Source organism: Callithrix jacchus, chromosome 9 (assembly GCF_049354715.1).
Source record: "Callithrix jacchus isolate 240 chromosome 9, calJac240_pri, whole genome shotgun sequence".
Taxonomy (NCBI): Eukaryota; Metazoa; Chordata; class Mammalia; order Primates; family Cebidae; genus Callithrix; species Callithrix jacchus.
The window spans coordinates 66,487,307-66,502,002 of NC_133510.1; the positions used below are offsets into that span (position 1 = coordinate 66,487,307).

The 14,696-nt window shown below is 53.3% G+C and overlaps 1 protein-coding gene across 1 annotated transcript; it reads left to right on the forward strand.

The window, feature by feature from the left end:
- Positions 1-79: 79 nt before the first annotated feature.
- Positions 80-14,607, forward strand: SPRYD3 (SPRY domain containing 3). Its single transcript, XM_002752514.6, has 11 exons — positions 80-159; positions 2,211-2,357; positions 3,557-3,632; positions 4,142-4,266; positions 4,572-4,707; positions 5,554-5,739; positions 10,705-10,854; positions 11,276-11,333; positions 12,540-12,659; positions 12,746-12,912; positions 13,247-14,607. The coding sequence occupies exons 1-11, from the start codon at positions 137-139 to the stop codon at positions 13,379-13,381; spliced, it is 1,323 nt and encodes a 440-aa protein (XP_002752560.2). The 5' UTR covers positions 80-136; the 3' UTR covers positions 13,382-14,607.
- Positions 14,608-14,696: the final 89 nt, after the last annotated feature.

Consider the following 14,696-nt stretch of genomic DNA (forward strand, 5'->3'; position numbering starts at 1 on the left):
CGTCGTCAGAGGCCGTTGCTGATTGGTTTAGGTGGGAGGGCGGGGCGGGCCTCGAGGGGCGAAGGAAAGGCGGGGACCCGGATGTGTGTGGTGGCGGCGGCCGAAGAGCTTGTGTGCGGAGCTGAGAGGCCTATGGATGAGGAGGACGCGGCGGCCCCGGTAGGCGGGGATCGGGGCGGGGTCCCAGAGGCCTCGGATCTCCCCGGAGCCCGAAGTGGGAGGTGGGGGTCCTGGGCGGGGGCTCTGGGGCCAGGGGCGGGGCCCTGCGCTCTTGGTCAGTAGGCTTCCTCCGTCGGCGCACCCTCGGCCCAGTGCAGGGCCTGGGGAGACTGGGCATAGGCACATGGATAGGCTGGGGCCCCGCTGCTCCCGGGTCTCATCTCAGTGATCAGGCTGTGCCCAGGGAGGAGACAGGGCCCAGTAGGGCCGCCACTCGCCGGTGCCAAGACTGTGGGGTCTGGGCAACCAGCATGTACCTGGGATCGAACCCTGGCTGAGTGCCCTGGAGTAGAATCTTAGGGTTGTCTTTCGCACAGGTGCCCACTCTTCTGGGCCACGTGGTGGGTTGTAGCTACTGCATTAGAGTCTTATGTTGCGCACCGGGATCAAATTAAGCCGAGCCAAGGCTTCCTAAGCACCTGCGGTGTTCAAGGCACTGTGAGGCCTTGAGAAAACCCCTCTCCCAGGGTTTGGGGAATGGGAAGATAAGAGTGTTTCACCTGTTTCTCACTTTTGGCTCCCAGGAAAAATAATCCGTTCATTTATGTGTTGGCACTGATGGTTATTTAAATACCTGCATCCTCCCACTTCCATCTATCTGCGCTGCTACCTAATCTCAGTGGATGTCATTTCTCATCCGAACTGCTGCAACAACCTCTGAATTGTTTGCCCACATCTGTTCTTGATCCTCTTGTGATCAGTTCTCCAGACAGCAGCTGGAATGATCTTTAGGAACTGATTAAGCTCATGGCATTTTTTTTTGAGATAGGGTCTTGATCTGTCAGCCAGGCTGGCGTGCAATGGCGCAATCAGAGCTCACTGCAGCCTTAACCTGCCAGACTCAAGCCATCCTCAGCCTCCTTAGTAGCTGGGACTACAGATGTACACCACCACTCCTGGCTCATTGTTTTGATTTTTAGTAGGGATAAGGTCTCACCATGTTGCCCAGGCTGGTCTCGAAGTCCTGACCTCAAGTGATCCTCCTGCCTCAGCCTCCCAATTTGCTGGGATTGCAGGTATAAGCCATCATATCTGGCCAGTCATGGCATTTCCTTGCTTGCAACCCTCCAGAGGTTTCCATCTTGGAATAAAATCCAAACTCCTTACCACTGTCAATATAGCCTTGATCTGACTCCTGCCTTATTCTCATCTTGTACATTCTCCTTCACATTCCCTATACACCAGCTTTCCAGGCATTTTTTTTTCTGTTTCTCTACCATGCCAGCTCTCTTCCACCCAAGGACCTGCAGTTGTCCTTAGTGCCTGGAATATGCCTGTCTTGTCATATGCCTAGTTCCTTTACAACTGAAATGTCACTTTCTCAGAGACTGCCTCTGTCCACTCTGTCCACTGCCTCCAGATTTTTTTTTTTCTTTTTTTTGAGACGGAGTCTTGCTCTGTCTCCCAGGCTGGAGTACAGTGATGAGATCTCGGTTCACTGCAATCTGCACCTCCTGGGTTCAAGTGATTCTCCTGCCTCAGCCTCCGAAGTATCTGGGACTAAAGGCATGTGCCACCATGCCCAGCTAAGATTTTTATTTTTTACTGATAGAGATGGGGTTTCACCATGTTGGCCAGGATGGTCTCAATCTCTTAACCTCGTGATCCACCCACCTCAGCCTCCCAAAGTACTGGGATTATAGGCATGAGCCACTGTACCCAGCCCTCCAGATTCTTTGTCATATCACCCTGTTCTTTTCTCCGATGCCTGAAGTTATGTCTGTTTATTGCCTGTCATGTCTACCTCCCAGCCTGTGCAAATGGGAATCCTGTCTATTTTGTTCACAGCTCTATACCTAGCACTGAAAAGAGTGTGCATAGTAGGAGCTCAGTAAATGTTTGTTGAATGGAAGGATGAAGATGGGGATTGTTAAGGTTAATCTGGGCAGCTGGCCTCCAGGACAGTGCCTTCTCTACATTCTGGGTCACATAGGCTGAGACGTTTTACTTAGGGCCCTGCTTCCTCCTCAATCCCCTTCTCCCCTTGGCAGATTTGTTCTCATGAACAAGATGGATGACCTCAACCTGCACTACCGGTTTCTGAATTGGCGCCGTAGGATTCGGGAGATTCGAGAGGTCCGGGCTTTCCGATATCAGGAGAGGTTCAAACATATCCTTGTAGATGGAGATACTTTAAGGTGAGTTCAGGGGAATGCTTCCACATTTTCTTTTCTGTTCCAGATCTTAGAGATGAAAGGGATTTTGTTCAGAAGAAGGGGACTGTGTACACTGCACTGGGAAGGGGGGATGCTCTTGACTCCACAGGCCTTTCTTTTTTCTTTTCAAGACAGAGTCTTGCTCTGTCACCCAGGCTGGAGTTCAGTGGCATGATCTCAGCTCACTGCAACCTCCGCCTCCTGGGTTCAAGCGATTCTCCTGCGTCAGCCTCCCAAGTAGCTGGGATTACAGGTATGCACCACCACATACAGCTAATTTTTTAGATTTTTGGTAGAGACAGGGTTTCACCATGTTGGCCAGGCAGATCTCGAACTCCTGACCTCAAGTGATCTGCCCACCCAGAGGCCTTTCTGAGTGGAGCAGTGCATGTTGCCCATCCCTGCACTCACCTCTGCCTCTGTCACTGGATGGCTCTGTCCTCATCCAGCAAGGGTCTGTCCTAGCTGGGTCAGACACAGGAGGCTGCTGGGGTCTCAGGAGCTTCCCAGGTGCTTTGTTGAGAAGACTCTAGTGGGGTACCTGAGTCTCCTGCCTCTATCTCAGGCATTGGGTCCAGTGAAGAGTGGCTGTTTCAAAGGCAGTGGATTTTCTGTTTGGGAAGGGCTGTTCAGTCATGTACCCTGTCTACCACCTCCTGTGTCTTTCCAGTCCCTTGGTTTGTGTGTGTGTTTCCTCCCCCTTTTCTGGCTTGAACCCCTTCCCTGACTCCTTCTGAGCCCATGCTTTCACAAAGTTCCACTGAAGGAGGAAGGAAGTAACTGTTTAGCTGGAGGCAAGAAAGCTGAGGAGTGGGAACTGAATCACTGTCTTCCAATCTATGAAGGGCTTTGGTACAGAGGATAGAGACCAGCATTCTCCAGCTCCACTGAGGACAGAGCCAGAGGAAAAGGGCCGAAGCTGCAGCATGAGAGATTGTGGTTAGACAGGGTTGTGAGACCTTTCTCATAGGCAAGTAAGGGAGACTCTACATTCTTTTCCTCTTGGAAATGAAGAAACCAGGTTTGCACTGGTCTGGTATGGGTTGGCTTCCAGCTGGAGGCTGCAACAGGAGTAGGGTGAGGTGACCTTACCTTGCAGGGTAAGGGTGGGAGATGCTGGGTCTCTCCCCCTACTCTTAGGCTAGGCTGCTAACAGAACTCCCCCCTCATTCCTCCTTCAGTTACCATGGAAACTCTGGTGAAGTTGGCTGCTACGTGGCTTCTCGACCCCTGACCAAGGACAGCAATTATTTTGAGGTGATGAAGGCAGTGGGTGGGCAGAGCAGGGAGTGAGCTTGGGGGTGAGGTAATTAAGCCCCAAAGAGCTCCTTTACTAGGTGCATGACCTGGGCCTTTTAATTTTCCATTAGGCTGTCCTGTTGCTGGGAAAAAGGTGCAGGATAGCATGACCCCTCATCTGAGAGATAGGTGCCCTGGAGACCTGTCACCCTGTCCCTTCTGCTCTCCTGCCCCTTACCTAGGTAGACTTTGACCCATATCCCAGACCTTGACTTACATCCCCTAACCCAAAGCCACCATATACTACGATCTCCTATCTTTCTCCAAAGCTTGGAAGTAATTTTCTAAGTGAAATAGGCATGCACTCTCCCCAGTTCCCCTGCTGAGTATCCTTTTTTTTCTGATTCCCTGTCCTTTGTCTCTTTGAGCCTCAGCCCCCTTTAATCTCTTAAGTCCCCTTCCCCCATCCCCAGCAATTCATCCCATTTCCTAGCCCTGCTGACTGTGCCCTGCTCTCTTTTCTCCAGGTGTCTATTGTGGACAGTGGAGTTCGGGGCACCATTGCTGTGGGGCTGGTCCCTCAGTACTACAGCTTGGATCACCAGCCTGGCTGGTTGCCTGACTCTGTAGCCTACCATGCTGATGATGGCAAGTGAGTTGCCTCCTGTGCAACCTGGCCCTTTTCCTATGGATTTGGGAACCTCAGATCTGAAGAACTACCCCAGGGTGGCTTTTCCCATTGGGTGTTTGATAGACTTTTCTGGTCAGGACAGGGAGGTGGCCTGGCAGCCACCCTTACAGATTGGAGCGGAGGGTGATGCTTATACCAGGACATAAGTGGGTACCATCACAGAGTGACCAGGAGCAGCAAGATGAGGACAAGGCCTCTGCTGTCAGTACTGGGGGGAGTTTGGGAGGCTAGGCTCGGGTCCTGTGTCTCTACTACTCTGTCTGCAGGCTGTACAATGGTCGAGCCAAGGGCCGCCAGTTTGGGTCAAAGTGCAACTCTGGGGACCGGATTGGTTGTGGCATTGAGCCTGTGTCCTTTGATGTGCAGACTGCCCAGATCTTCTTCACCAAAAATGGGAAGCGGGTGAGTGGGAAATCCTGGGTCGGATTTACGTGGCTAAAATCTGCCCAAGGATTTGTGGGCAGTGATTAGGAAGAGTCTGCTGGCTGGCGCTTGCCCAGGGACCCTTGCACTGAGTTCCCATCTCCTCCAGTCCAGCCTCAGATTCTCCTGAAGTCTCCTGGGTGTAGGAGAAGACACTTCCCATGGCCAGAGGAAGCTGGGACATTGCCCAGATGACAGGCAGAGAGAGGCAAGTTAGTGGAGCAGAGAATGAGCAGGAATTGTGGGGAACAGAACTGGGTGATTTGGGGGAAGGTTTTGAGTAGATAAAAGAGAGGGGAAGAAAATGACCTGGCTGTGTAAGCTGGAGGTCCTCTTTGGGTTTTGACTTGAGTACTCTTGGGGCTATGTCCTTTCTGTGTCCTGTTTTCCTTGTTTCACATCTTTCCCTATCCTCTTCAGAGAGAGACTAGGCATGGTGAGGAGATGGGACAGGAGCCAATAGAAGAGGGAGACAGGCGGCTCTCTTCCTTCTATCCCACTCCATCTCCCCGCTTGGAAACTCATTCTCAGGCCTTGGCCGGGGGTCCTGCTGCCTTAGTATCTGCGTCTCAGCACTCTCCTGTCCAGCACACATACTGAATGTATTTGGCAGCAAGTCAGGAGATGTGCTTGTCTTCTAGCTCCGTAGATACCTTGCTTGGCCAGGAGTATTTAGCACATTTGTGAACTTTTCTGCACCTCTGGGTTGTTTTGCTTTTAAATCTGTCAGTGCGTGTGTGATCATCTTAAAAGTACCCTTGTGAGAATTAGATGGGCTATGGAAAAGCGAGCCAGGTGGCAGCTCCCTCTCTCCCTCTGCTGCAGGTGGGCTCTACCATCATGCCCATGTCTCCAGATGGGCTGTTCCCAGCAGTGGGCATGCACTCCCTGGGTGAGGAGGTGCGGCTGCACCTCAACGCTGAGCTGGGCCGCGAGGATGACAGTATCATGATGGTGGACAGTTACGAGGATGAATGGGGCCGGCTACATGATGTCAGAGTCTGTGGGACTGTAAGTAGCGAGTGGGAGGGTGGGAGGGGCTGGGACAGAGGAGGCTGGGCAGAACACCTGTGGGTACATGGTCATGTCTGAATTGCTGGGAATGGGGAGTCGGGACAGTGTCCATGTGGGGTTCAGTAGGATAGCCTGAGCTCTTGATGTGAGTCCTGGAGTCCAGATCTAGGTTTTCTTTAGCATGGGTTCCCTTTTCTTCACTTCCCCCTTATTAGGGAACTCAGGTTAGTGGTTTGACCTTGGGAATGAGTAGTTCTGCTTCACCTTATTTTGGTTCCTTCAGCTTTTGGTGTCTTCTGTGGCCTTGCATACCTGCCTTTGAGGGGCTGGGGGCTGATCTGCAGGCAAAATGCCTGAATTGCCCTTTTAGCTTGATCCCAGCTCAGCTGGCCCAGGCTTTTCATTCAAAGTGCTGTGGGGCAGGTGTGGTCAGAAGCCCCACACATGTGGTAGAAGGTTCTCAGCCATCTTTTTTGAGGAAGCGTCAATGTCAGTCTCTGTTGTCTTATCCCTGCATTTTATAGAGGATGAGAATGGAGGCAGATGAAGATTCAGTGAGCATCCTTGCACCTCCAAAGCTTGCTTCATTTATCTTTTCCTCATATCTGCTTTAGTATGGATTTTAAACTTCTTTGGGAAGTATATGGACCTTGAGAAAGGGAAATTCTTCTGGGATTTTAAGTTTTGTTGGGAAACAGGTGAACCTTGAGAAAGGGAAATTCTTCTTATCTGCCCCAATACACTGTGCTGCATTGCTAGTGAATGGATGCCAAGTCCAGGATCTGGCCCTGACCTCCAGTGGCTGCTCAGCCCTCCCACCTCGAATTGTCCCTCTGCTACCCCCTTGACCCTGGGCTGGCCTTTTTCTCTACTCTCTGGCCTTTCCACCCCAACCCAGGCTGTTTTCAACTCAGTTTTTGATAACAAAACAGAAGCAGTAGGGGGTAGGAGTGGATTAGGAGCCAGGCCTCCTTGGGTAGAGTGGAGTTCAGGGAAAATGGCAGAAAGTGTGCTGTCCTGCTGCCTCTGATACTCTGCACTCTTTCTGGCATTGGGGTCCCAGGCTGCAGCAGCCGAGGGCCAGGAGGCCTCAGATGCCCACTCCGTGACTTTCACATCTTTCCTTTTATTCCCTCCGTCTACCATCATTCTGATGGTATCTACAGAGTTAAACTTGGGGCTGAGGTTCCAGCTCTCATCTCTGACCTCTCCTCAAGAGTTTTTTCCTGGCATCCTTTCTCTGCCTGGACCTGTCCCCAGTCTGCTCCCAGCTCCTCCCAGGCAATCTTTTCTAATTGATGCAGAATCCTGTAGACATTTATAAATAGCCTTCCTTCCTCTCCACCCTCCCCCACAACACCTTCAGGCCACTTATTTAAGAGTATTTTTCTTTTTTAGACATTAGCTGTTGAATTGGGCCCTTCTCTCTGACCCTCACCCCAGCTCGGGCCGAGTGGCTGGGTGGGAGTACTCTTCCTGGGTCACTCATTCCTCTGGGGCCAACTTGGGAATGAGTCTCCTGAGGGACATGTGCCTTCTTCCACTCATGCCAACTTTTCATTTTTGTTTTTGGGGTGTTTTTTTTGAGGCAGGCTCTCACTCTGCCACCCAGACTGGAGTGCTGGCTCACTTCAGCCAATTGCTGGGATTAGAGGCATGAGCCACTGCACCAGATCGCAACACTTGTTAGATTTGAGTCTCTGGATATAGACAGACCTGGCTCTTTCTTGAATGGAATTCTTCCCCTGCCTTCTGTGGCCTGTTTCCCCTCCTTAAAGAGTCCACCTCCCCAGAGTTTTGAGGAGGTTGAGGAATTGCTTGGGCACTTGCTCAGGGATGGGAGTGTTGCCTTTGGCCTCGTCCCTGCCCTGAGGCCTCGCAAAGTGAGGTAATATGGGAGGGGGACTGGGGGGTGGTAGGTCCAGCTAGGGGATTCGACTCATTCTGTGTTTGTGCCCTGTTCACAGCTCCTCTGATAACTCCTTAGTGACAGGGACAACAGCTTTGGCACACACAGGGTGGTGAATGAGGCCCCACTCTACCAGGGGTCCTCCCCAGACCCAGCCCAGAAGGAGGCCGTGTTGGGGCCTGAGCTGGACAGAGGAGAGTGTGTACTTGGTTCCTGTTTCAGTTGCTTCTGGGCTCTCAGGGCACTGAGACCTTCCTTGTTCCTGTCAAGAGAGATTAGGGTCTCTGCTGGCAAGGGGAGGCGGGGGGGATACCAGTAGGGGAGAAGAGGCTGGGAAGGCGCTGGTAGAGGGATGGTGTGGAGTACAGGAAGCTGTCCACACTCTGATCTCCAGCCTCCACTCTGTGGCACTGAGTCACCTCTTTGGTGTCTTGGGGCTTTGGTGGTGTGTTTGTGTTGGGGGAGAGACCCAAAGAAAGGGCTCCCTCTTCCCCCACCAAAATGCAGAGGCACATTTCTGTTGATTGGACATTGTTTGAGAGGCAGACACCTAGGGTAGAGTCATCTGGGCAGTGGTCATCATCCTGGTTGGCCTAAGGGACTATTGTAGTTGGAAGTAAGAGCTAAGATGAAAGATCATTTCCTTGTTTGTGACTGGCAGCTCCTGTATAACCCCATTTCTGGATTTAGGGAGAGGCAGCAATGTGTATTGGTCACTTCATTGAGTCTCTCCACCATGTTTTTGGAAATGCAGGTAAATTTATCCTGATTGTACTGTTGAAGAAACCAAGACTTAAAGAGGTGAATGCCATTTGCCTGAGGTTAGTGGCTATTAAGTAATAGGAGTTAGAATTTGAACCCAGGTCTGTTGGATTCTGAGGCACAGATTGAGGGACCAGCATCAGAATCCTAACAGCTCAGACTCTAGGGGTTAACCTTCATTCCTCCTCCAGGTTTCTAACAGCTGTAGGCCAAGGAGGCAGAGAAATGTATTCAAGAAAGAATCTGTCAGGGAGGCCAAATACTCCCTCCACTCCCACCCCTCTGAGTTCTTTGGGAAGGCTCAGGAGGCATTGGGGAATCTTTGTCCAGAAGCAGGAGAATGGATGGCTTTTACTGTGAGGACTGGGTGGTCCCCTCTGAAGAGGGCACACTGTGCAAGGCTCACCTGTACACTGTACAGGTACCTAGTTGTCCAGGATATCAGCATTCTATCTGAAGTGTTCTACAGATGGCAGGTGGAGAGTGGGTTTCAGAGACCCAGCTTGGGGCAGTCTGTTCTGGCTTTTAGTATGGGAAAGCACCCCCATCCCATCTGGAGACAGAAGTGCAACAGCTCTCATCTTCTGGGCTGAGGCAAAGGAAAGGGCTGGGCGGGTATTTCCCAAGGATCAGATCTGGATCGGCTGTCTTTTGGCTGTGGAAATGAACACAGTGTTTCCTATACTGAGGCCAGTTGGATAGAATGGGTCAAGGGCAGCTGTGGGGTCCCCCACCCAGTTCTGCAGTGCTGGGTGGAGAGGGTGGGCTGGGGGCTGCTCTGCCTGGGTGGAGTCTAAACTAGTTAATGTGCATCCAGACACACCCCTCCTAGCTTGCTGAGGAGAGATGCAGGGAAGGAACCCAGACTGGGCAGAGAATACACCATGAACAGAATTCAAACAGTGTGGCCTTGGGGATGGATGGGCTTAGGTGGTCTCCCATGCATGCTGGCTTTCCCCTCATCCATCCCCAGTTATCTTTGGAGAGGAGGGATGGATGGACTTGAGGTGGCAGGGCTTTGGGAATCCAGGGCGAGAAGGGCACCAAGCCCCTCTGGTCCTACTCTCAGAAGGGGTTAGTGGCACCCCGCTCTAAGCACCTGAGCCAAGCGGCTGGCCATTTGAAGTGGGGAGTGGGGGTGTGGGAGCAGCCTCTGCTGGAGACACGCACAGGCTTCTGTGCTAGTGCAGGCGGGCCTCATTCCTTTCCTGTTCAGGCAGGAGTCTGTGAGAGGTGAGAGGCTGCTGTCCCAAAGCTTGTCAGGGAGACATGGAGGAGGTCCCCAGGCAGCATGTTTTCTTCAGGGCCGCAGGGGTGGGAGGGTAGAAGAAAGTCTTGAGGGGCAGTTGGGCTAATTAAAAGGGGATTAAGGAATCCCAGGTGATGCTGAGGGTGGGAAAAAGAGGGGATGGGGTTGATTCATCATTATTACCATGACAACTGATAAATAAATCCTCCCAGATTGGGGGTTGCCACCCCATCGTGCCCAGGCAGGACCACTATGGGACTGAAGAGCCCTAAGAACCCATCAGTCATCTCCTGTCTTCTACCTCCATGCCCTTACTCCAGCCTGAATGAGCAATGAGGGGCGAGAACAGCTAAGCCTGCCTGTCTTCATTTTGACCTCTTCCCTCCTCACATGAAGTGAGGGAGTACAGCTGGGCGTTCTGGGTCCCTGGGCTCCCCTCAGCACCTCCCTGACCCAGCTAAGAACTGCTGTGTTCACAGCCAAATAAAACAAGGACCTTGAGGAATTATGAGAGGCCCATCCCAGGCAGAACTGGCTTCTGAGCTCACCCCCTTGCCCTCAATGTCTGGGCTTGGCACCTAACTTCTGCATCTTCCCTGTCCCCATTAGGCCCCCAAGAAAGTCGTCAAGTTTCCTCTCAGCCTGGTCTTGCTTCTTCTTTCCCCTGTTTCAGGACTGCGGGCGGACCTTTCCCAGCAGGAAAGGCTGCAGGGTTCTTCAGCAGGGCAAGGATGCAGCTAGAACCCTCTGGTGCGCCACTCCCCTTGCTGTGCCACTTTCCCTGGCCTCCCAGAAAGTGTTGGGGGTGGTGCATTCAGCAAGGGGCTCCCCCTGCTTATGCGCTCCCCTTTGCCTCCCCCCACATCCTGCTCTTTCATGCTGGCCTAGAACTTTGGGGCCACATCGTGCCTCTTGGATTCTTTCTCTTTCAGCCAGGAGTTTTTGTCAGACCTGGGAAAGTGGGACCCAGACTGCCTTGGGCCCAGGTTTCCAGGGTGGTGTCAGCCTGTCTCCTGACCCCCATCTGGCTCTTCCCCCACAGCTGCTGGAGTACTTAGGGAAGGGCAAAAGCATCGTGGATGTGGGGCTGGCCCAGGCGCGGCACCCACTCAGTACCCGCAGCCATTACTTCGAGGTGGAGATCGTGGACCCTGGAGAGAAATGCTACATCGCCCTGGGGCTGGCACGGAAGGTGGGCACAAGGGCTGAGCTTTTTTGCCCATGGAGCTGCTCAGGTCTGGGGCTGTTGGGGCAGTGCCTGGAAGCTCCTGGGGGAAGCCAGGCTTTGGAGGGAGGGTGCTAAGCTGAGACAGAACACAGTTGTATGTATCTGCTGTGTAAGAGTACAGACCCCGTGTGACTGAGGACCTGAGACAGGTTGTGACTGCACCACACACTGAGGCCTAGGGGGTGAGGGTGGGGCATGCGGTGGTTCTGGCCTTAAATGCTTAACTAATAATTTCCTCACTCTCCCTGGTTTCCCTGAAGCCGCAGTGCCTGCAGGGCACTGTCTGGGTTGTGACCTGTGCCAGAGATTCAGATGCCGCTCGCCACTCTCCTGTCCTCTTGTTTTTGCATGGGACTCTAGATTTTCTTTTTACTTCTTGGTGCAGGACTATCCCAAGAACAGGCACCCTGGCTGGAGCAGAGGGTCTGTGGCTTATCATGCAGGTGAATATTGGACTGCCTGGGAAAGGTGGGATGGTGGGAGAATGGAGGCATAGGGACATCCACTTTCCCCTCTCTTGGCCCCTCACAAATGGCCTCGCTCCTTGCCCTGCTGCTGGCTGACTGGCCCCCCGCCCCATTCCCAAATCGCTAGTGCTTCCTCATCTGTGTTTTCCTCCCAGCTCTGGAAACCAGGGGAGCAGGACAGGCGAGGAGATCTGGGCACAGATGGGACATTCCAGGCCTCTGCGCTGGCCCCCTCTGTGCCTTTCCTGCAGATCCTGCAGATTCCTCATTCTCTTTTTTTTTTCCACTGCTCGGTTTCATTTAGGGCTTTCTTTTTTTTCCCCACTATTGTTGCCCAGGCTGGAGTGCAATGGTGTGATCTCGGCTCACCAAAACCTCTGCCTCCCATGTTCAAGCTATTCTCCCGCCTTGGTCTCCCAAGTAGCTGGGACTTCCAGACATGAGCTACCACACGCCAGGCTTATTTTGTATTTTTAGTAGAGACGGGGTTTCTCCCTGTTGGTCAGGCTGGCCTCAAACTCCTGACCTTGAGTGATCTGCCCACCTTGGCCTCCTGAAGTTCTGGGATTATAGGCGTGAGCCTAGGGCTTTCTTTAGAAGAAAATGAGCCCAGAGTTTCCCAGCCCACCTCCCCCAGGCTGCCCTCCCCGTGTGCTCATTCCTTCCTTAGGGCCCTCTCCTCTGACTCCTTTCCTGAGGGAGTTTCGCCCTTACCCCCTTGAGCACATGGACTTTACATCTCTTTATTTTATCTGATGCCCCCTTCCCACATCTCTCTCCGTCTTTTTTTTTTTGAGACCAAGTCTCGCTTTGTTACCTAGACTGGAGTGCAGTGGCGCAATGTCGGCTCACTGCAACCTCTGCCTCCCAGGTTCAAGTGATTCTCCTGTCTCAGCCTCCCCGATATCTTAGATTACAGGCGTGTACCACCATGCCCAGCTAGTTTTTGTATTTTTAGTGGAGATGTTTCACCTGTTGGCCAGGGTGGTCTCGAACTCCTGACTTCAGGTGATCTACTCACCTCGGCCTCCAAAGTCCTGGGATTCCAGGCATGAGCCACCGCCCCAGCCTCTCTCTCCATCTTTGTTCCATCCTGACCGTTTCCTTCCTCTGAGGGCCGCTCTAGGGATATAGCGTCAGCCCTCCTTCCTCAAGTGTGTGTCCTCTCCCCCCCTCCAACAGATGATGGGAAGATCTTCCATGGCAGCGGTGTGGGAGACCCCTTTGGGCCACGCTGTTACAAAGGGGACATCATGGGCTGTGGAATCATGTTCCCCCGGGACTACATTTTGGACAGTGAGGGTGAGTGGGGTGGGGGTGGCCAGCCAGGATGCTTGGGGCAGAGGGTGGAAGGGCACCACAGGAACTCAGGTTTCCCGGTCTCCTAGGGGACAGTGATGACAGTTGTGACACAGTGATCCTGTCTCCAACTGCCCGGGCCGTCCGGAACGTCCGGAATGTCATGTACCTGCACCAGGAAGGAGAAGAGGAGGAGGAGGAAGAGGAAGAGGATGGAGAAGAGATAGAGCCAGAGCATGAGGGCAGGAAGGTGGTGGTGAGTAGGCAGAGTTTGCGGTGGGTTCAGGGTTCTGAGTCTGGGCAAAGGCTGGGTATTAGTGGGGAATAGAACGCAGAGCCAGGGTGGGAAAGATGGGAAGCTCTGACGCTGCCCAGGAGGTGTTCTGAGCACCAGCTTAGGGAGTCGGTCTTGGGACGCTGTTTTCCAGCCTCAGCACGCCCTCTGGTGGTCACTTCCCATATCCCCCTAACTGCCCCTCTCCAGCCCCTCTGGAAGTTGGGGTGATTGGGTTCAGACCTGTGGAGCTCCAGCATCCTCAGAGAAGAGGCCAGAGCCTGTTCCATTCTTCTCCTCCCCACCTCCTCCCCAGGTTTTCTTCACTCGAAATGGCAAGATCATTGGGAAGAAGGATGCTGTTGTTCCTTCTGGAGGCTTCTTCCCCACCATTGGAATGCTAAGCTGCGGGGAGAAAGTCAAAGTAGATCTGCACCCCTTGAGTGGCTAGGGCTTCCCCTCCAGACCTGCCCCTTCTCCCTACTTTCCTCTGCTGGAGCAGGCACCCACTTCCTGACTCCCAGAGGATTGGTTTACCCAGCAGGCACCTGGAGGTGTATGGTCACTCTGCCCCTACTGGCTCAGGCCCCGTCATGCTTCTCTGTGCCCACGTTTCTGACCTGGTGTTGCCACTGTTGTCAGTCCCTGGGCCTGAGTCCCTGGTTGGACAGGAATGGACCCAAAGAATGATGTTGGTATGTGGGTGGTCCCACTCGCTTTAGTCAGTGGGCTTCTGGGTCTGCCTTTCCCTTACTGGCCCCATGTGGGTGGAGAGGTGTAAGCACCTTCTCTCAGCTGCTATTTGGGCATGATGCTTTGTAGAGGGTGGAGTAGACAGCCCCCTCCCCTACTCACTGCGGTATTTCTCCTTGAATTCCTCTTTTTTGTTTTCTGTTCTGGTTGTGTGAACCAGTTGCTGCTGTCATACCCCTGGCAGGGCTAGGGGCCGCTCTTTGCTCCTCTCTGTCCTTTCACTAGCTGCTGCCCCAAGAAGACTCCTCCAGGTTCTCCATTCTTTCCCTCGAGAGCTGGCTCCCCACCCCAGCCTGCTCAGGCACCCACAGAGAATCTGCGTCTCTGGCTCCCCATACCTGAACCCACATGGGTGGGTGGCTGTTGCATGTTTAAGAGAGAGGGGCTGCGAGGTGACAGGGCCCTGGGGCCTTCGCTCCTTTCTCCCCTTTCATCCTTTCCTTACCTATGCCACCCATGTCCCCAGCTCCTGGGAATTGGGGCTGAGGCTCTGGGGCCTGTCTCCCCCGCCAGGGTGAGGACAAGACTCCAGAGCCTTAGCCGGGGCAGCGTGGCTACTCCCTCCCCTTTTCCTGCCCTGTCCCATGCCCCAGCTTGCTGCTTGTGCCAGTTGCCTGTTTTGCTTCAGTGGTTGATTCTAGCACTTACATGTGTCCTCTCCACCAAGCCCTCTATCTCCTTCTAACCCCTCGACCCTTGACCCCCTCCCCATAACAGTGACTTCTCCAGGGAGGAAGAGGGAGTAGGAGCTGTTGGCCTTGGTTTGCACAGAGTGGATAGGGCTGTGGGGAAAGCAGGTGAGCTGTTTGCTGCTGGGCCTCCCTTTGGCCCTCGCTTCAGGCCCCACCCTATGATGTATGAAATGTATGTACAGACCAGAGATGTTTATACAGCCAATAAAGATGGAGTTTCCATATTTATCAGTATGGCTGGAACCACGAGCCTTTCCGATCCACAGGGCTAGGAACAGGACTGCCAGATGGGGGCAGCCGAGGGCAGCTTGCTTGTGGGGA

What these genes read in the sequence shown, in the direction of transcription:
- SPRYD3 (XM_002752514.6), top strand. Translation starts at nt 137, where the DNA reads ATGAGGAGGACGCGGCGGCCCCG. An exon ending in AGGAGGACGCGGCGGCCCCG is followed by an intron (nt 160 to 2,210) that starts GTAGGCGGGGAT and finishes TCCCCTTGGCAG; the next exon opens with ATTTGTTCTCATGAACAAGA. An exon ending in AGGACAGCAATTATTTTGAG is followed by an intron (nt 3,633 to 4,141) that starts GTGATGAAGGCA and finishes TCTTTTCTCCAG; the next exon opens with GTGTCTATTGTGGACAGTGG.